The sequence below is a fragment of the Pristis pectinata genome, chromosome 4 (genome assembly GCF_009764475.1).
Source record: "Pristis pectinata isolate sPriPec2 chromosome 4, sPriPec2.1.pri, whole genome shotgun sequence".
Taxonomy (NCBI): Eukaryota; Metazoa; Chordata; class Chondrichthyes; order Rhinopristiformes; family Pristidae; genus Pristis; species Pristis pectinata.
In genome coordinates, this window is record NC_067408.1 from 62,965,186 (window position 1) to 62,987,949 (window position 22,764).

The 22,764-nt window shown below is 42.3% G+C and overlaps 1 protein-coding gene across 7 annotated transcripts in view; it reads left to right on the top strand.

The window, feature by feature from the left end:
• Positions 1-22,764, top strand: part of akap11 (A kinase (PRKA) anchor protein 11) — a 67,183-nt gene that overhangs the window by 40,532 nt on the left and 3,887 nt on the right. For 4 of the 7 annotated variants that reach the window (XM_052014414.1, XM_052014415.1, XM_052014416.1 and 1 more), the window contains 4 exons: positions 6,925-7,083; positions 12,003-12,086; positions 13,840-13,886; positions 15,748-15,908. In XM_052014414.1, the coding sequence (XP_051870374.1) occupies positions 6,925-7,083; positions 12,003-12,086; positions 13,840-13,886; positions 15,748-15,908 (451 nt within the window). The remainder of the gene's footprint in view (positions 1-6,924; positions 7,084-12,002; positions 12,087-13,839; positions 13,887-15,747; positions 15,909-22,764) is intronic. The other 3 variants (XM_052014417.1, XM_052014418.1, XR_007956231.1) reach the window with 3 other exon arrangements.

Sequence of the window (22,764 nt, forward strand, 5' to 3'; positions counted from 1 at the left end):
GTGGTAGGAATTGGTGGATGCTTGATTCAGTGACTTAAACAAAAAACATGGCATAGAAATGCAACTGGGCACTGCAATGGTTTCATACTCTCCATAATCGAATTGGATCAAAAACTCGATCTTGAAATACAGTAAGGTGCTTATTGTGCAGCAATGCACTTCTGTAAATTCCAGTCCTCCTCATGTACATGAACAGAGGCTGCTCGGTGTGTGCAGTGACATCAAGAAAGTGTAGTGCATGTTCTGATGTTACCTGAGGAAATGTGTTGTGCACAGACCCAGGTGCTGTGTATCATGAAGCGGGATTGAACTGGTTGAGGGCTGCTTCAGAGATGGATGCCTTTGACTGCAGACCAGGTAAGGTCTCTAAGTCTGTCCCAAATCTGAAAAAAAACATAAATATAAAAACACCCCACACCCAGATTACTGAACACCTGAACCCCTCCACCTCCAGTTGACTTACAATCCTCTCCAAGCAATCCCAACCTCCGACCGTTGCCCACTATCCCCAACCCTACCCCCCCCCCGCCACTCACAAATGTTCTTATAATACTCTCACAAATCCTCTCAACCCCATCCACCCACCCTCGCCCCACAAATCAGTTCAGCTGATTTCCTCCATTTGGTCCATTATAGCAGGGGCAGAGCTAAGGGAGGAAGAACCTTCAATGCACAGGGTGCAAGGGCTTGTTCTACCAAGACTTTGGGCTTCTTGCACAATGGCTCACTGCCAAGGGGGCTTGCTCAGCTCCATTTAATGTGCCTTTGTAGGTGTTGTATAGTTTATAGTCCAATCTCAGCATATAGTTTAAGTTCAAGTTTATTATTGTCACAGGTGTACACACACACGGTATAAATGCCATGAAAATTAGCTTTTTGCAGCAGCAGCACAGTGCATTACAAACATGACAAATATAAGTTAACATAAACTTAAGTTAATATAATTATACATAACTTACATGCATGCAGAAATAAACATAATGACACTAGTGCCAGATTGAGAGAGAGAAAAAGATATACAGACCGAGGTGGTGTTAGGGTTTTTCAGGTCATTCAAGAACCTGATGGCAGTGGGGAAGAAGCTGTTGTTGAACCTTGAGGTCTGGGTCTTCAGGTTCCTGTACCTCCTGCTCGATTGCAGCATTGAGAAGTGGGCATGGCTCACATGATGGATGTCGCCTCCCTGAGACATCGCCTCTTGTAGATGTTCTTGATGGTGGGGAGAGCTATACCCATGATGGAACTGGATAGATTTGAAAGGTGGCTGAATGAAAGGGAGATAGAACATAAAGTTAGGACTTGTACTGTATTCATATGGGAGTAAACTGATATAGGCTGGTGGAGCCAAATGGCTTTTTTTGTGCTGCTCTTTAATGCTGTAATGCTGAAATGAAACCAGTGTGTGTCCTGTGACACTTTAGCATCTAATATATCCAATGCACTATCCCTTCGACTGAAAGCTTTCAGCCAGCATGTCGTTAGCTTGGAATGCTAGCTAATGTAGATGGTGTTGCTGGCTATGTTTGTTGAATGGATTTTAGTAGTTATGAGAATGATGTACAGTTAAAAGTTTGGTGTAAGCGTCACAGTTCTTGTCGTGTATCAGGTTACATTTGAGAGTTGCTTGTTGTCATGAGACTGGTAAATAATTAAGAATGCAAACTATTCAAAGAGCTTCCAGGGATGTTTGGATGAGATTGGTTATGCCTTAGAAATAAAAGCAGGGTTAAACCCCCTCTGCCATTCAATAACAACCTGGCTGATGTTTTACATCACCATACATGCTTGCAATAACCCATCTCTCTTAAAATGTGACATCAAAGGGTACTTACCAATCTTTTACAACTGGGTTTGTTGATCTGGTAAAAGCACTCGACACAAGGCCATCAGGAAGAAATTGAAAGTTGATTGGTGAGAATGATAGTTCAGCTGAGAAAAGGAATGTAAATTACAGTGTGAGGTTGATAGGCTGGGCACCTCTAGACCCTGCTATCTGTTTCAGATGTCCCTGTTATCAGGAGCAGTTTCACTTTTTCATTGCCTCAAAATTCAATTCATTACACTTTCTGCATAATGTAATTACTCAGTACGTTACGCAATTGAAAATTCATTTTTTTTCTGAAGTGAAACATAATGACCATTTATCGGTCTTCCCACATCACGTGGAAAAATCCACTGGGCTTTCCTGTTCCTGGTCCCAGTATCCCCTCCCACCTCCCACACCACTTCCCATAATTGGAATTGGTTTATTATTGTTACATATACCAAGATACAGTGAAAAGCTTAGTTTTGCCTGCCATCCATACAGATCATTTCACAATTATATTGAGGTAGTACAAGGGAAAAGCAATAACAGAATGCAGAATACAGCATTCCAGTTACAGAGAGAGCGCAGTGCAGGTAGGCAATAAGGTGCAAAGGCCATAGTGAGATCAAGAGTTCATCTTTAACCTACAGGGGGTCTGTTCAAGAGTCTTATAACAGCGGGATAGAAGCTCTCCTGGAGGCTAGTGTTGCGAGTTTTCAGGCTTTTGTATCTTCTGCCTAATGATGGGGGGGGAGAATGTCTGGCGTGGCTGGGGTCTTTGATTATGCTGGCTGCTTTTCTGAGGCAGCAAGAAGTGTAGACAGAGCCCATGGAGGGGAGGCTGGTGTCCGTGATGGAGTGAGCTGTGTCCACAACTCTCTGCAATTTCTTGCAGTCTTGGGCAGAGCAGTTGCCATACCAAGCCGTGATGCATCCGGATAGGATGCTTTCAGTGGTGCATCTATAAAAATTGGTGAGGGGACATGCCAAATTTCTTTGGCCTTCTGAAGAAGTAGAGTCGCTTGTATGCTTTCTTGGCCGTAGCATCTACGTGGTTGGACCAGGACATGCTATTGGTGATGTTTATATCTAGGAACTTGAAGCTCTTCAATCATCTCCACCTCAGCACCATTGATACACACAGAGGCATGTGCTCCACCCCGTTTGATAATTTCCTGCTTCCACATGCCTTGGATCTCAGTAGCCATTCTACTGCACCTTTCTGTTTACCTTTGTTTGTGATTATATTTTGAAAAAATTATTTTAAGCTTATTTTTGATCATTGAAGTTTACAATAAACTTGGTTCCTTAAATGTTCTATTCTTGCAGAGTTTGTTAACCCAAGCAAAAATTAAACTGCTGGAAGAAACTCAGCAGGTCAGGCAGCATCTGTGAAGGCAAAGGGATGGTCACGTTTCGGGTTGTGACCCTGATGCTTCCACAGATACTGCTTGACTCATTGAGTTCTTACAGCAGTTTATATTTTGCTCCAGCTTCCAGCATCTGCAGTCTATTGTGTCTCCTTGTTGTCCTGAGTAATAGTGCTTAACTGGATAGTGGAAGTTATTGTTGTGTTGATGGTAGCTTCTGTATACTGAACATATAAACACAGGTTAGTTTGAGGTTCTCGAAATCCTGTCGTCCAGGTTTGAGCAGAAACATTTTGCAGTTGAAGACCATTTGACCAGATTTTAAATGATGGTGGACAGTAATATTTATTGCTCTTGTGATACATTTTGATTGGGCTGAGGTGAGACATAAAGACACTGTACGGCAGCATTGGAAATCCAACAGTCATTAACAGTGTATGTTAATTTCCATGGGAAATTTACTTGTTCCTATCTCTCTTTTTCTAGCTCCAAACTCATCCAAATGATGAATGTCATTTGGAGTTTCATTTGGATTAGTTTACCCTCAAAATTCGCCACTTGCAAGATTTTCAACCTCATTGATCTGAATAATGACAGTCACTGGTCATTCACAGAAGTACTAGCTTTTATTAATAATGTGGCAAATATTGGTTAAAGGGCTAGTTACTACAGATCTGCATTCATGGTCAAATAGCCACATGTCACTTCATGCACCTGCTGGTGCATGTCATGCATCACTGGTCACTGCTGCAGTAGAGAGGTCATTGACACTATTCCACAAGACCTACTACTTCTCCATCAACCCAGAGAAGCAGGCAGACAGGGAATAGGGATTTTCTTGCATTGCAGGCTGCCCCAAGGGCAAGCACTCATTGAATATAGTCATACAGTATGGAAGCAGGCCCTTCGGCCCAACTAGTCCATACCGACTGTGTTGCCCAGCTATCTGCACGTATTTGGACTATAGCCCTCTAAACCTCTCCTATTCATGTACTTATCTAGATGTTTTTTAAATGTTGCTAGTGTAAGATGATATCTTTATTAGTCACATGTACATCGAAACACACAGTGAAATACATCTTTTGCGTAGAGTGTTCTGGGAGCAGCCTGCAAGTGTCACCATGCTTCCAGTGCCAACATAGCATGCTCACGACTTCCTAACCCGTACATCTTTGGAATGTGGGAGGAAACTGGAGCACCCGGAGGAAACCCACGCAATGTGCCCACCTCAACCACTATTTCTTTCGGTTCATGTCAAATGCGCACCACCCTTTGCCTGAAGAAGCTGCCCTGATGTCCCTTTTAAATCTCTCATCTCTGATCCTATGCCCTCTTATTTTTAGCACCCCCACCCTGGGAAAAAGACCATGTGCTTTCACCCTGTCTATGCCTCTCGTGATCTTATATTCCTCTATCAGGTCACTCCTCAATTTCCTCTCCTTGTAACTCAGGCCCCCAAATCCAGGCAACATCCTGGTAATTCTTTTCTGCACTCTTTCTAGTTTAATAACATCTTTCCTACAATGGGGGGGACTCTAAGTGTGACCTCACCAACGTCTTACATAACTGCAACAGAACTTCCCAACTCCTATACTCAGTGCCCTGACTGATGAAGGTCAGCATGCCAAACACCTTCTTTTCACCATCCTACCTACTTGTGACACTGCTTTCAGTGAACTATGCACTTGTACTCCCAGGTCCCTTTGCTCCATAACACTCCCCAGGGCTCTATCTCCATTGTACAAGTCCTATCCTAGTTTGATCTCTCAAAATGCAATACTCACATTTATCTGGATTGAAAGCCATTTGCCAATCCTCAGCCCACTTACCTAGCTGATCAAGATCCCCCTGTAATTTTTCATAACTTTCTACACAATCTACAACACCACTATTTTAGTATCATCCGCAAGCTTACTCACTATGCCTTGTACATTCACATCCAAATCGTTTATATAAATTACAAACAACAAAGGTCCCAGCACCGATCCTTGTGGCACACCACTAGACACAAGCCTCCAGTCTGAGATACAACCCTTGACCATCACCCTCTGTGTTCCACCACTGAGCCATTTATGAATCCAATCTGCTATCTCCCCCGGATCCTTTGCGATTTAACCTCCTAGACTAGCCTGCCAAGAGGGACCTTGTCAAAGGCCTTGCTACAGTCCATATAGACAACATCCACTGTCCTACCCTCATCTAACCTCATGGTTACCTCATTGAAGAACTCCAAGGGATTTGTCAGACGTGACTTTCCACACACAAAGCCATGCTGACTCTCCCGAATCGGACTCTGTCTCTCCAAATGTTGGTAGATCCTATCCCTCATAATCCCCTCCAGCAATATACCCATCACCGATGTTGGACTCACTGGCCTGTAGTTTCCTGGCTTGTTTTTGCTACCCCTTTTAAACAATGGTACCACATTAACCACTCTCCTGTCCTCCAGAACCTCACCTGTGGCCAGAGATGAAGCAAAAATCTCCGCAAGGGCCACCACTCATTTCCCTTATTTCCTTAGCTTCCCTCGTTTAAAAATCTCTCCCATTTCCCTTGGCTCCACACACAGCCATGCTGCTCTTTAAGGGGACCTATTCTCTCACTAGCCACCCTTTTACTCTTCATATACCTATAGAATCTCCTAGGATTTTGCCTCACTTTGCCTGCCAGATCCTTCTCAAATCCTCTTTTTGCCCTCCTAACCTGTCTTAAGTGCACTCCTACACTTGTAGTCATCAAGAGATTCACTAGTTTTCAATTGCTTATGCGCAGTGTATGCCTCCCTCTTTTGTTTTTAATCAGAGCCTCAATATCTCTCATCAGCCAGGGTTCCCAAATCCTGCCAGCCTTGCCCTTCCTCTAACAGGAGGATGCATGCCCTGAAATCTTGAATACACTCATGTCCTTATAGAGACCTCTCTTGCAACACTGTCAGAAACACGTGGCTCTAAGTACCACAGGACTCTCGGTCAAGGTAGCCAAAAGACCTGTATTAAAAGAGACACAATATTTTCAATGGATAATTGTTTTCTCCCAGTGCTACCTCAATATCCTTATTTTTGAAAAACAGTATTGGCAACCTAATGGTGCCCTTGAACAGAGGACACTCAGCAGTCTATTGAAGTCCCTGCCAAGAAACCTAGGAACATGCTGCCTGCTTTCAGAATGACAAGGGCAACATGATGAAGTTAAACAGCAGTCTCCAGTAACAAGTTTTGTGTGCTTGTGCATTTAAGGGCTGCCTGATGAGGTCTCAGCTGTTTGTCTGTGCTGACAGCAGCAAGATGTTTCACCAGTAACACACAATGTTCCCCAAAAAAGTGGTGTTACATGGGGGAGCCTGGTGATGTTGTTTTTCAACCAGTGCTGATGAATTTCATGATCTTTTCAGTGTTTTTACGACAGCGTTAGGAGCCATACAAGGATGCAATAATGTCCAAACAATAGGGCAGGTGAATTTCTATGCCAGTAAATTCAATTTTAGATTAAATCCACTAATTTTTTTTAAATCGACCTGTTAAAATGTTAGTTGTCTCTGATGCATTAACACTTAGGGTCTGTACCATCCTAACAGAAGTGCCCTGTGATGTTGATTAAAGATATTACATGCTGTTTGTTTGTGCATGCAGAGGAAATAGTGTCTGCATTTGCAAAAAGATAAAATGTTTGATTTGTTAATTCTTTGAAAGGAATGATATTGTTTTTGTACAAACAAGATATTAAGGTCTTTGTAATTTCTGTGTGCAGCAGCAGTCTCAAGGATGGATTGCGGTCAACTGATTCTACAACAACCAGCCAGCAGCTTAGCCTCAGTGCTGGTGATGATAGTACTGGCAGCTGGTCAAATCTGAGCTTTGAAGATGAGCACCCAGATGAAACGAGCAGCTTCCTGCACCTCAGTGACAGGTAACTGTAACACCACATGAATAAATATCAGTTGTGCATGTTGGAGTTCATGTTTTTACTATGGTTAAATCATTTTAAAATAGGATCTTTTGCTCTCACTGTAATTCATAAGTGTTTCTAAAGAACAGAAAGCATGAACTTAAATTACTATATGAGTGCCCTAATGTAACTGCTGTCTTTTCAAGTTTAAGAAAATCCTGTTAAAGCCCTATTGATTGATAGTTTTGTATAAACCGGTATTGTTTGACATTAGCTCAGCTTGCTAGAAATAAATATCATAAATGACTGAATACATACAGATACAAAACACATACTGTAATATGTAGCCTTTTGAGTTCTGACAAAGTCTTGGACCTGAGACATTAACTTTGTTTCTCTTCTGACAGATGCTGCCTGACTTGCTGAGTATTTCCAGCCTTTTCTGTTTTTATTTCAGATTTCCAGCATCTGTATTTTTCACTTATGTCTATTTGCATTTTGCTCTGTGCAAGGCTGGTGCACCCTTAAATTGCTGACTCGGTTCCTGCCTCACCATTGCATATAAATGAACAATCTAATCTGTCTCCTTTAAGCATGTTAAATGATACAGTTCAGTATTTGAGAATAGACTTATGCAACAGGGAATTAAAAGGTTCTGAACAATGAAAATAAAATAATTAATACTTAGAGATGTTCGTGGGCTTTTACTTTCAAGAGCATTTTGCTTCATGCCATGCATACAGTAAACATCCATTGTTCTGCCCCACTTGCAATGAATGGAGATAAAAAATTGGATAGATGCCACTTATTTCACATTCTTTTACTTGCCAGAGCTTGTTCCTGTCATAAAAACAGGGGTAGATGAAACCATCATTAACTGCACTTCTGTTGAGCCGCTTTAGAAGCACCCTGAGGACTTCTGTCACTGCTCTCTGTAATTAATATAGAGTACCTTTGAAAAGATGGCATTGCGTTCCATCAAAAAAAACCCTGAAATTATATCTGTTTCAGCATGCTGTGAGAAACATTTAAGAGTTTCACTTCCATTTCATCATTCTGGAATTTGGGTTCTTCCTGGGGAGGGATGGAGAACAAGTAATGAGTTGTTTATTCTCATATTTCTTTAAGACATGGATGAGGCCATTTGGCCCACCAAATTGAAACAAACCCATTCCCCCGCTTTTATCCCAGTAACCTATTCTTTTTGTCATACTCATCAACTTCTACTCACTTCTTCTGCTGCCCATCAATATTAGGGGCTATTTCTAGTGGCCAGTTAATCTGCCGGCATATCGTTGAGATGTGAGGGGAAACCAGAGTGTTCAGAGGGCACGCACACGGTTACAAAATGTGCAAACTCCATGCAGGGAGCTCCCAAGGGCTGGATTGATCCACTGTACCGCCTGAGGTTGTATGCCATTGTATTTTCAGGTCTCCCATGGCAACACAGAAACAGGAGGAGGCCATTCAGCTCTTCGAACCTGTTCTACCATTCAGTTAAATTACAACCAATCTGAATCTTAACTCCATCTACCTGAATTGGTTGTCTAACGTATAACACCCTTATCTTCTGAAATTCCAGCAATCTTAATCTTTAAATTTTCAATTGAATAATAGCGTCCTGGAAGTGGCGGTGCCAGATTTCCATTACCCTTTGTATGAAACGCTCTTCCTGACCTCACTTACTGACGAAGTGGGCTTGGTCTAATTTTATGGGCATCCTCCCATGTTTTGGCCTCCCCTGCAGGAAAGGTAGTTTCTTCCAATCCATCTTGTTACATAGTTTAATCATCTTATTTATTCACTCCCTTATCTTCCTGCATAGTCAATTTCAGAAAATTCGAAACACGAGTTTGATGTTTCTCATAACACTAATTTAAAGAGAGATTTTGTATGCCTGCTTGTAATAGTGATTTCTTGCTTTATTCCAATGTTTTGGGCCATGCACTGACCAGAGAGCAGATGTTTTGGGTCTAGTTCACCCTGTGGGTTTTTGTTTGCCAGGTAGATAGTAAACACTGACTTTTGTCAACAAGACTAGCAGTAGTAAATGCACAGAGAAAAATCTGCACCATTTGTCATGTGGAGATCTATTTCTTACCCAATCAACATGGCGGCAGCACTCTGCACAAGATAAATAATCGATGTTTTTGATTTACTGGGCTATAACTACTTTTAATTTACTTTTGTGGTATTATGGTAGAAATTAGAAAGGTTAGAGATATAAAACTTGTCTTCCTGAAATAAAAAATAAAATGATATATGATTAAAAACATAAAATTCTGGAAATGCTCAGCAGCCACCAAGCATCTGTGGAAGAGAAGCAGAAACATTGGGCCGAATCATGATGGCTGTGTCCGGAGAAGCACTGGCTTTCAACCATTGAAACTGAAAGTGCCATCTTTTCAAGCCCTTCAGTATAAGAGAGTCCTGTTAAAGCCCGTGGATTGGTATTTTTATACAAACTGATACTGTTTGACATTGGCCCAAATTGCTTGAAGAACAGATCATAAGTGACTGTTTAGCCTCACATACAGAACATATACATGGCATATCTGTTTGTATTTGTTCTGAGCAGACACGAGGTCAGTGTGCCCTTAAAGTGCTAAATTAGCTCCTGCCATGCCATGTGAATGTATGTGAACAATCCAATCTGTCTCCCTTCTTTGAGTATGTTTAATAATACAGGCCAGTATTTGAGAGGAAACTTGTTCAATGGGCAGTTTAAAAGGTTTTTGGTTTATTATTGTCACATGTACTGAGGTACAGTGAAAAACTTTGTTCTGCATGCCATCCATACAGATCATTTCACTAGATCAGATCATTGAGGTAGTACAAGGGAAAACAATAACAAAATGCAGAATAAAATGTTACAGTAACAGAGAAATTGCAGTGCAACAGACATAAGATGCAAGGCCATGATGAGATAGATTGTGAGGTCAAGAGTCAATCTTATGGTGTAGGAGGCCCGTTCAGTAGTCTTATAACAGCGGGCTAGAAAATAAAATGTTTACTACTTCGGGATGTCAAGGACTTTTAGTTTCAAGAGTATTTTGCTTCATACCTTACAGGCAGTAAACATTAACGTTGATTGCTCTGCCTCATTTACAATGAATCGAGATAGAAAATTACACTGATTTCACATTCTTAAATTGCGGACTTCCAGACAATTAATGTGAAAAGCAGAAGTCTGGGAAATATTGACAGATTTAATGGCCTGATTTGTCAGTCATCTCTGCTGTTGAACAACGTATGGAGTCCAATGGTGGAGCCAATTCCAGCCAGGGTTCCCCAGTATCAAGCAGAGAAATTGCGACCAGGATCGTAAACTGCTATCAAAACACCATAGGTTTCTGTGAGAATTGCAAGAGGCAAGTTGCTTCTCAAATTATTTTGGTTTACATTGGCTGTTTCTAAGTAGTTTTATGTTTTATAGTTCATGTTTCATTTTTTTCAATGAGTTTAGTTTTTTCAAATTATTTTCTAAAGTTTTAATCGTTTTGAAATGTACTGAACTTCAGAGACATTTATAATCCATTAACAACAATGACAGAAGACTAAATTCTGTCCCCAGCTTTGCTGGCCGTCGAAATTTATCAGGAGCATTTCACGGTAGGGCTTCCACAATACATTCCCCACCCCCATGGACCAGTCACCATCCAGACTATACCACTGGATTCCAGGGTGCGGAGGGTCAGTGGAGTTAAGCCTTCTGCATCTAGTCCATGTAAATGCAGATACGTAGGGACTGGGAGTGACACTTGCGTGTTGTGGGAATTCAGCACAGTTTCTTTACTCCACAGATGCTGCCTGATCTGCTGTGTAATTCTAGCATTTTCTGTTTTCACTTCTCATTTCCAGCATCTGCAGTAGCTGGCTTTTGTCAGATAATGTTTAAAAAAACAAGTTGTTTATTCTCTTTTATCCTCACTATAAGAAGATCTATGAAGTTAATGCTTAGAATTTAAAGGTAAGCACATTTAGCCTATATCTTTGATACTTCTAGAGAATTAAAGCTACCCAATTTCTCTTTTGAATGATGTAACACCACAAGCAGGTACTATTTGTAGTGTAGCTTATTAACGCATATTCTTTTGGAACTCCAGGACTGGTGCACAAAGTTAATCAAAGGTTGAATGTTTTCAGAAAAAGAAAACCTCAGTATTGGTACAAAATGCACTAAATTTAGTGGCCAGATATCAGAACATCAAGATTCCGGAGCCCCAGCTGAGCAGATGAACCAAACACAAAAAGCTCGAGGAACTCAGTGGGTCAGGCAGCATCTATGGAGGGAAATGGACTGTTGACTTTGTGGCTCGAGAACCTTCATCTGGACTGAAAGACAGAGGGGAGATAGTCAGTATAAAGAGGTAGAAGGAAGTAGTGAATCAAGAGCTGGCCGGTGATAGGTGGATCCAGGTGAGGAGAGGTGATGGGCAGATGGAGGAGGGCAGAATGGAAGTAGTGACGACGGCTGGGAGCTGACAGGTGGAGGTGACAAAGGGCTGCAGGTGATGGAATCTGATAGGAGGGGAAGGTGAAGCATGGAACCAAGTGAGGGAGGTGGGGAGGGCAGATGGGAACAGTAAGGAGGGGACCCAGTGAAAGGAGCAGATGAGCCAGAATGATTCCAGACCACCCCACTCTCCTTCCTTCCCTACAAGTGAAGATTCATGCTGGGCCTCTCAACTTTGCCCCTACTGTGTCAAAATAGCCAAAGCTACCATTTGCTTTAATAAAGATGCTGCAGGAATTTGCTGCTTGAATTCTTGAAGCATATGAAACCTGCTGGATTGAATATGGGTACAGATCAACCATGGAAATTGCATCATCTCTTTGTGTTCTAGAATTTGTATATTTTGACCATATGATGGTGATAGGGTTGGGAATGAGAAACTCAGTCACTCAATATCCACCGCCTCTCTTTTCCTTTCTGGCAGTAATGGCAACAGCAGTAGCTGGAGCAGTCTGGGGTTAGAAGGAGATATATATGAGGAGAATATATCCTTTCCACCATCAGAAAGGTTGGTCAAGACCTTGAAGTCAAGAAAACTGGTTTGAGTTAGGAAGCTTCATTGGCTGCATGAGAGCATGGCTTTGGAAGTGAAATACACTTTTATTGCATGTGCAAACAATGAAAGACCTACAGATGGGTCTATGACTTAAATAATGTAAATTCAAAACGTGGTACAGCTTTAAAGATTGGTTTTTGATCTTAATCGCCTCCAAAGAAATCATCTTCAGCTTGTTGCTTTCCTTCTCAATGCATGTGCTGTTTGATTGTTTGAAGAGACTTGTCGTGTTTGCCCCATTTGATTCCTCCTGTAGTTTACTTCTCATGGTATTTCATATCTTGTGGCTTAGGGTTTAACTAGCATGATGTGAAATGTGATCAGAACTAACTGTGAACACAGTTTTAATTATTGCACTAAGTTGGGTTTATATAACCAGCTTGTGTACCCAAGGGGAACCAAGTGGGAGAATTGATGCTAGATCATAATCCTATCTCCAACACTATAGGCAATCCAAGATAGGTGAATTTGAACACAAAATTCCAATTATATACAATGGGTTCACTGTGTGGCTCATTGGAGAATATTTCCTTCCCTCAGCTGCCATCCTTGATATTTCAATTCTCTTAAAAGATCCCAAGTTGGGAATAGCACACTGATGATCCTGTAGATTTAATCACTGTCCCCTTTAGTTGTGGAATCAGTGCATTAGAAGCTCACTTGTTTTCCAATCCAGTGGTTCCAGTTCTAGCTTTGCAGTCTTCAGTGTGAAACTAGTTGACATTTACAGCAAGTTTATGCCATTGCAATTATTTCATAGAGTCACAGAGTTGCACAGCATGGAAATGGGCAATTTGGCCCAACTTGTCCATACCAACCAAGTGTCTACCTAAGCTAGTCCCATTTGCCATTTTGGTATTGAGGTGATTCCAGAGGATTACAACAGCACCCTGTGGAGGAACAGGAGACCTCTGCTCTTCTGCTTTTGCAGGGGTGACAACATTTACTCCATAGTTACCATGAATGCTGAGAGCCTCACCAATGTTATTATGAAATCTGGCCCAATGTCACTCACCTTTTCAGGCTTAGAGTTCTGAAAATGATGGTAAAGTATATTGTTTGGATACTTTCTTGGAGAGAATATTTGGCAATGAGATCAGTGAAAGTCTGTGCCTGCATTGATAGAGGCAGCAAAATAGAAATGTGATATTGTCTTGCCAAGCATGAAAAAAACAGGTTGAGTTGTGCAACTTTAAAAATATTTCACATGTTGTAAAAACATTCTAGTGATCACAATCCTCACTCTTGTTACTAGTAAGGATAGTGATTACTGGAATGTTTTTACAAAATGTTTATATATTTAGAGACATGTAGAAGCTTTAAGTCTTGACAAAAGTCTGTGGCTGCTGGAGGAGAAAGAAAGCAAATAGACTTTGACTATAGAATCAAATAACTTTCTCTTATAGGAATTAGGCTGTGGTCCTTTATGGTTTTTTATGAGACTGTGTTCCTGGCGTGAAAAATTGGTGAATCGAAGTGTTGTGGCAGAGAAGGCCATCGTTCTGCAGATAATAAGAAACTACTAACAGTGAAATGACATGAGAAGTATTCAGAATCTAATTGTTTGCTAATTGTAGATGTATATATCTATATCACTTTTTAAATTTAGTAATTAGTTTTACTTTAGATTTTGTGTTTTAAGTCAGAACGATAATTCAGTTTTAAAGTAAGCACTAAATGGATGAATTCTTTTCCATGATTTTAGTGATAATAGTGAAGATAAAGAGGAGGAGGTGCAAGAAGTTTCTGAAGGTAGAGTATGAAGTTACACTTAAGTCATAAAACATCGATGCCCACCAAGTACCAGGGGATGATGGTAACAAAAAGCTGCAGATCTGACAAGCCCACTTCAAGATCCGAAGCTCAGATTAAATAATGAACATTGGCCAATCTTCATTGTTAACCACTGATTTATTTATCGTGGGACAAGGCCATTCAGGCCATCTGTGACTTTGTTTTGCTAGAAAGAGCTATTTATTTTGTTTCAAGTAAATAAACTACATGGTACATGCCAAAACTAAACGGAATATTCATAAAACATTATTAGTGCAGCTAACAAGTAAGTCATTTTTAAAAAAAGCCTCAAAATTGAAATCATTAGTCAGACTTACTACAACACAGAAGGAGGCCTTATGGCCCATCTGGTCCATGCTGGCCCCCAGCAGAGCAATCCCATGATTCCCATTCCTCTATCTAGCCCCCGCAACTTACACTCTCTTATTTGGCCATCAACTCCTCTTTTGCCACTTAGCTATACTAGGTCAGAATGGATGCTGGAAATATGTGGCCCACTGACACATACAAAAATTATTTACCATACCTCTGTGTGAAGCACGGCATCAACAAATGCCAAACTTGTCTGCAGTTCCTGCAGTGTTTCTTGACAGAACTGTAAAGTAACCTTAGAGAGGGACTTTATGTGACTGCTCGGTTCAGTTTCTGATTGCTTGTAAACCCTCCCCTCTCAGGATGCTTCTGGTGGAGGACTTGGAGATGGTAATGCCATTGAGTGTCAAGGGATGGTGGTTCAATTTCTTTTTTGTAAGGTGCAAGTTAATTGCCATTTATCAGCCAAACTGATTAATACTGCCCATATTGTGTTATATGTGGGCACTGATTGCTTCCTAATCCAATGGTGCTGGACACTGCAATCATCAGCAAACACTCCCAACTTGTAGAATAAAGGTAGGTCAGTGAAGCAATTGAAGACAATTCAGTATAGGATTCTGCCCTGATGAATATGAGGAAGGTGCCACTTCTAATGTGAACACCTGCAAATATTGCAGTCCTCCTGCCACCAATGAAATAATGGGATCATTCTGCTTCAACACCAAAGAAGGGAAATTCTGAGGTTACTGAGGCTTCAAAGCATGCAAAGGAATGTATACTGGAGCCAAAATTGGGGGGACACAGTGGCGCAGCAAAAAGAACTGCTGCCTCAGCTCCAGGATTCAATGTTGACACTCCACCAGCCCACCACCCCCCCCCCACCCCCGATCCCATCTGTGTGGAGTTTGCACCTCTCCTTGTAAATGTACCGGTTTCCTTCAGGTGCTCTGGTTCCCTCCCATGTCCAAAGACGTGCAAGCTGGTAGGTTAATTAGTGACTGTAAGTTTTCCCATGTGCACGTGAGTGGTAGAATTTGGGAGGGGATGTTGATGGGCACTGCAGACCCCATCAGGGTCGACACTTCAGGCCATCAGCTGGCACATCCTGGCATTTAATGCCACATCATTTCTGTTCTGTAGATTCACAACCTCTAGAAGGCTTTTTGCCTCAATGTTTCCAGTGTAGGCTTTTGATTGTGAGACAATTAATTGCTATGTTGTTGACTGCCTCATTATTGCTTAACATTATAACAGAAGAAGAAAAAAATCTCCTTGAATATCAGAAATCTAAAGTAAAATCTGAAACAGTTGGAAATATGCAGCAGTTCTAATGAGGGTTCACAGACCTGAACTATTCTACTCTATCTTTTCTTTCTTAGCCTTTGTAATATTTTCTATTTTTCTTTCAATATTGAAAAGGGCAGTTTCTCTGTACAGTAATGATGTTAGTCTCTCAATGAATAATGCAGATCTGCACTATAAAGCACTCTTTTCCCTCTGGCAGGTCTGATATCGGCAAAGGAAACATTACTGATTCTAAACGTGGACCTGGAACCCAGTAGCCTTGATCCTCAGCTGCAAATGTTGTTGCAGTGGATAGCGGCTTCACAGTTTCAAATATCTTTAGTGTATTTCAAGGAATCTTTTGAAGATGAGTTACTGAACGTAAGTATGTGTGAAAGAATCATTTACTGACAAGGCATTCAATTACTCTGCACAGATATTTTTAAATTTTTTTAAAATCTTTTCTACATATCCCTACCACTTTTGTCTTGAGTGTCTTTTACCAAGTTGCCATTTCAATTATGCTATGCTAAGCTTGCTGTATTGGTTGTTACTGAGATAGATTTCCACTCAGTTTCACACTAGCAGAGCAGATAATGACCATTCATTCTGCTCTATCCAACGCCATCAGTTCCTTTTCAGTTATTCCAGAAATAACAGCCATTGCATCTCTATCATGAAATATATTTGTATAAAACCTTGCAATTGTATAAAACTTTGTTTAGACCACATTTGGAGTACTGTGTGCAGTTCTGGTCACCGTATTACAGGAAGGATGTGGAGGCTTTGGAGAGAGTGCAGAAGAGGTTCACCAGGATGTTGCCTGGATTAGAAAGTATTAGCTATAAGGAAAGACTTGGATTGTTTTCTCTGGAGTGTCGGAGGCTGAGGGGCAACCTGATAGAAGTATGTAAAATTATGAGAGGCATAGGTAGGGTAGACAGGATCTTTTTCCCAGGGTAGAAATGTCAAATATTATAGGTCATAAGGTGAGAGGGGGGTGGGAGTTTAAAGGAGATTTAAGAGGCAGGTTTTTTTATACAGAGAGTGGTAGGTGTCTGGAATGTACTGCCGGGGAGGTGGTGGAAGCAGATACAACAGGAACGTTTAAGAGGCATTTAGAAAGACACATGAACGTGCAGAGAATGGAGGGATATGGACCATTTGCAGGCAGATGGAATTAGTATGGATTGGCATCATAGTTGGTACAAACACGTGGGCCAAAGAGTCTGTTCCTATGCTGTATTGTTCCATGTTCAATGTATGTTAATAGAGAGTCCTAAAGAAGAATACGATACTATTAAAAATGGATCTAGGCAAAACCAAAATGGACAAAAAGAAAATACATGAGTACATTTATCCATTTTCACACTGGAGAAAGAAGATCGAATATCAGCAGTAAAGGAAAGCAAAATAAATTGAGTGGAGAAAGCTGTGAATTTAATAATTTTAAAATAATTAAAAAAAGAAAATCAGAGGACTTAAAGTAGGAAATATGAATTTTTATTAAAAATTGAGTAAATTACAGTAGCATTAATTATCGGGCACAAATATTTAATTGGCAAGTAACAAAAATAAGCCATTATTTATTCAGGGAGGGAGAGAGAAACCAGATGACTGCCGACCTGCTAGTTTATTGCCTGTTGTGGGAATGTTCTTCGAATCTGTTGTGAGAGGCAGTTAACTGAATGAGCACCTGGACTAGCATCAGTTAATCAAAGAGTGTCAACGTGATGTTATGAAAAATAGGCAGTGCCTTCCCAGCTTGAATGTTCTGAGGAAACCACCACATAGCAGAAGAAAGTGTTTATAGAGGTTGCTGTGATGGACTTTCAGAGGACACTTCGCAGGGCTGTGAGATTACCAAGATGTGAGGAATGATACCACAACAAACTTGTAATGTGAATTGGTTGGGAGGTAGAAAACTGAGAGCACAGATGAAGATTCCTTTGCTAATTGGCAGGAGGAGACAAGTGATTTCCCCCCACGGATCCATACCAGTTCTCTGACTTTTTACAATATTTATCAATGAATAGAGATCTGTATGTGCAGGTCTACTGATGGCAGTATGTTGGGAAACACAGATGTAGGTAAAGGTAAGGTTTACCTGGTAAGATTTAGTAATTATAGATTTGTAGGTGGGATTAACTAGGGGGAAAAAAAAGGTAGTCAGATGGAGGACATGGTCATATGCTGCAGCTGTTTGATGTGGGAACTCATGGACCTTGCTGCAGTCCAAGATGGCCACATCTGCAGTAAGTGCTTGAGGCTGGAGGAACTTCGGCTCAGAGTTGATGAGCTGGAGTCACAGCTACAAACACTGCGCAGCATAAGGGAGGGAGAGAGTTATGTAGACACTGTCCAGGTGACAGTCACCCCCCTTAGAGCAGGTACATCTGAGGTTCAGGATGCAGATAGAATGGTGACTGTCAGGGGAGGGAAGAGGAAGAAGAAGTCATGCAGGCAGACAGAGCAGGGAACCCCGGAGGCTGTTCCCTTCAGTAACAGGTTTTCCGCCTTGGAGGCTCTTGAGGGGGATGACCTGCAGGGGCCTAGCTGCAGTAACCAGGTCTCTGGCACTGAGACTGGTACTGCTGCTCAGAAGGGAAGGGTGGGAAAGAGACATGCGGTAGTGATAGGGGACTCGATAGTCAGGGAAACAGACAGGAGGTTCTGTGGCAGTGAGCATGAATCCCAGATGGTATGTTGCCTCCCAGGTGCCAGGGTCCAGGATGTCACTGATCGGGTCCACAGGATTCTTGAGCGGAAGGGAGAGCAGCCAGAAGTTGTGGTCCATATTGGCACCAACGACATAGATAGGAAGGGGGATGAGGTCCTGAAGAGCAAGTTCAGGGAGCTAGGCAGAAGACTGAGGAACAGGACCTCAAGGGTAGCAATCTCGGGATTGCTGCCGGTGCCACGTGATAGTGAAGGCAGGAACAGGAGGAGGTGGCAGATAAATGCGTGGCTGAGAAGTTGGCGCAGGAGGGAGGGTTTTAGATTTCTGGATCATTGGGATCTCTTCTCGGGAAGGTGGGACCTGTAAAGGGAGGACGGGTTACACCCGAACCAGAAGGGGGCCAATATCCTTGCGGCGAGATTTGCTAGGGTGGTTCGGGGGGGTTTAAACTAGTTTGTGAGAGGGAAGGGAACCGGAGGAGTAGGTCACAGGAAGAAGGGGATGGGGAAAAGTTAGATCAAACAGGTAAAGAGGCTTTGGGGAAGGAGAAGCAGAATACAGGCTATAAAAGTAGTAAGGTAAATGGACTTGAAGTGTGTTTACTTAAATGCAAGAAGTGTCAGGAATAAGGGAGATGAACTGAGGGCTTGGATAAGTATGGGGGACTATGATATTGTGGCTATTACTGAGACGTGGCTGACGTCAGGGCAGGAGTGGATTTTGAATATTCCTGGTTTTTGGTGTTTTAAGAGGGATAGGGAAGGGGGGAGAAGAGGAGGAGGGGTGGCAATATTAGTCAGGGACACTGTTACGGCTGCGGAAAGGATGGATGTTGTAGAAGGATCATCTCTAGAGTCCGTATGGCTGGAAGTAAGGAAGAAGAAAGGAGCAGTTACTCTACTAGGAGTATTCTATAGGCCCCCCGGTAGCAGTAGAGATATAGAGGAGCAGATTGGCAGGCAGTGTTCAGAGAGAAGCAAAAATAACAGGGTTGTTATAATGGGAGACTTCAACTTCCCAAATATAGACTGCAACCTGCTTAGTGCCAAAGGCTTAGATGGGACGGAATTTGTTAAATGTGTCCAGGAGGGATTCCTGACACAGTATGTCGACAGGCCGACAAGAGGGAATGCCATGCTAGATCTAGTTTTAGGAAATGAACCGGGACAGGTGAAGGATCTGTTGGTGGGTGAGCATTTGGGGGACAGTGACCATTGCTCCATAACCTTTAAAATTGTCATGGACAGGGACAGGTGCAGAGAGGACAAGAGGATATTTAATTGGGGAAGGGCGAACTATGAGGCTATAAGGAGAGAACTTGGGAGTGTAAATTGGGATGTCCTTTTTGAAGGGAAATGCACCATGGAGATGTGGTCAATGTTCAGGGATCTTATGCAGGATGTTAGGGATAAATATGTCCCGGTGAGGCAGAGAAGGAATGGCAGGGTGAAGGAACCGTGGGTGATGAGAGAGGTGGAACGACTTGTTAGGGAGAAGAAGGTAGCATACATAAGGTATAAGCAGGAAGGTTCAGACAGGGCCCGTGAGGAATGTAGAGTAGTGAGGAAGGAACTTAAGAAAGGGCTGAGGAGAGCTAGAAGGGGACATGAAAAGGTGTTGGCTAGTAGGGTTAAGGAAAATCCCAAGGCCTTTTTCACGTACGTGAAGGGTAGGAGGATGGCTAGGGTAAAGGTAGGTCCAATTAAAGACAAAGGTGGGAGAATGTGCCTGGAGGCGGCGGAACTGGGAGAAGTTCTCAATGAATACTTCTCTTCGGTATTCACCGAGGAGAGGGGTCTTGATGACGTGGAAGGGAGGGCTGGTAAGGGTAATGTTCTCGAGATTGTAGATATCAAGAGAGAGGATGTGTTGAAGTTGTTAAATAATATCAAGACAGATAAATCTCCGGGGCCTGATGGGATGTTCCCCAGGCTGCTTCGAGAGGCGAGGGAGGAGATTGTTGAACCACTGGTAAGGATCTTTGAGTCCTCGTTGTCCTCGGGGATGGTACCGGAGGATTGGAGGGTGGCGAATGTTGTCCCCTTGTTCAAAAAAGGTAGTAGGGATAGTCCAGGGAATTACAGACTGGTGAGTCTCACGTCTGTGGTGGGTAAGCTGTTAGAAAGGATTCTAAGAGATAGGATCTATGAACACCTAGAGAATCATGGACTGATTAGAGACAGCCAGTATGGCTTTGTGAAGGGAAGATCTTGCCTCACAAGCCTGATAGAGTTCTTTGAGGAGGTGACTAGGAAGATTGATGAGGGTAGTGCGGTGGATGTGGTCTATATGGATTTTAGTAAGGCGTTTGATAAGGTTCCTCATGGTAGGCTTCTTCAGAAGGTCAGAGGCCAAGGGATCCAGGGAAGCTTGGCTGTGTGGATTAGGAATTGGCTTGCCTGTAGAAAGCAGAAGGTTGTAGTGGAGGGAGTGCCCTCGGATTGGAGGGCAGTGACTAGTGGTGTCCCACAGGGATCGGTTCTGGGACCTCTACTTTTTGTGATATTTATAGATGACTTAGATGAGGGGGTGGAAGGCTGGGTTAGTAAGTTTGCAGATGACACTAAGATCAGCGGTGTTGCGGATAGTGTGGAGGGCTGTCGGAGCTTACAGAGGGATATTGATAGGATGCAGAACTGGGCTGACAAGTGGCAAATGGAGTTCAATCCACAGAAGTGTGAGGTGGTACACTTTGGAAGGACAAACTCCAGGGCAGAGTACAGGGTAAATGGCAAGGTACTTGGCAGTGCAGAGGAGCAGAGGGATCTGGGGGTTCATATTCACAGTTCACTGAAAGTTGCCTCACAGGTGGATAGAGCAGTTAAGAAGGCCTATGGGATGTTAGCTTTCATAAGTGGTGGGATTGAGTTTAAGAGCCGCGAAGTGATGATGCAGCTTTACAAAACTCTAGTTAGACCACACTGAGAGTACTGTGTTCAGTTCTGGTTGCCGGATTATAGGAAGGATGTGGAGGCATTGGAGAGGGTACAGAGGAGGTTTACCAGGATGCTGCCTGGATTAGAGAGTATGGAATATGAGGAGAGGCTTAGCGTGCTAGGGCTTTATTCACTGGAAAGGAGGAGGTTGAGAGGAGACATGATAGAGGTATATAAAATATTGAGAGGAATAGATAGAGTAGACAGTCAGCGCCTCCTTCCCAGGGCACCAGTGCTCAAGACAAGAGGGCATGGCTTTAAGGTTATGGGTGGGAGGTTGAGGGGAGATGTCAGGGGGAGGTTTTTCACCCAGAGAGTGGTTGGTGCATGGAATGCACTGCCTGGGGTGGTGGTGGAGGCAGATACATTGGACAGGTTCAAGAGTTTGTTGGATAGGCACATGGAGGAATGTGGGATAGAGGGATATGTGGGAGGAAAGGGTTAGATAGTGTCAGGGTGGTTTGGTGGACGGCACAACATGGTGGGCTGAAGGGCCTGTTTTGCGCTGTATGGTTCTATGTGAGAGAAGTTACGAGATAGTAGAGATAGTGTTAATTTGGGTGAAAAAGAAATGAGGTTTAATGTGGACAACTGCAAGATTATCCATTTGTGATCTGAAGTTAAACCTAAATTATTTTATTGAGTGACTGGAAGAGTGAAGGATCTCTTTTCATTCACTGGATGAGGACATCACTATGAGGACTAGTACAAATGTCATCCATTGGGCATGCACGGGCAGAAATCAGTCAAAGCTAGTGCACAGTTAGAGGAGTAAACAGAAAGTCAAATCAACTGTTGTGCTTTATCCCAATGGGATGGGAAAACAGAAGTGAGGAGCTAACATGTCAGAGCCTTGGGCAGACCCTCTCTGCACCATTGCAGTCATGTGGATGCTGCACCTCAAGGATATGTTGGCCTTAGGTAAGTAGAGATCACCAGGGCTTAACAGTAGATTAAGCAGGAAAGATCAGACAAAATTGATTTGTATTCTCTTTTATTTGGAGGTTTCAGGTGATCAAATTAAGGTAGTTAAAATGATTAAGGAATTTATTAAAATAAACACAAGTTGATTGTTTTCCCTGATGGGGATTCCATATCAGAGGGACATAATCTTTCTTCTTCATCCTCCTTATTGTTTATTCTATGATACTTAAATGTAATCATAAATAATATAATTAACTTATTTATATTAGGTTCTTGAACTCTTCCTTTATTACTACTCAATTTTATTACATTTACCGCAGATTAGATGCTCTGTTATCTTCTCGCTGTTTAGTGATTTATGCTAAACATCAAAAGAAGATTCTAAAATTTAACCATATAGATTTGTTCCTTTGTGGACCTGTGATCTCCTTCAGAACTGCTAACCACGGTTCTTTTGTTTTGTTCCATATCACTCCTGAATACAAAATCTTTAGTTCCTACTTCAGCCCATGTTTGAACAAGGTCTCCATTAATGCCACCATATTCAACCCACGTGATGACTGCAGCTTCTCAACCTTGCACTAACACACCGTGCCTTCTGGTTCCTTCTGTCTCATTACTGGTCTTTCTGAACTAATCCTTATGATGCTACTCAAGTCAAGTCAAGTTTATTGTCATATGCACAGTGAGGTACGGG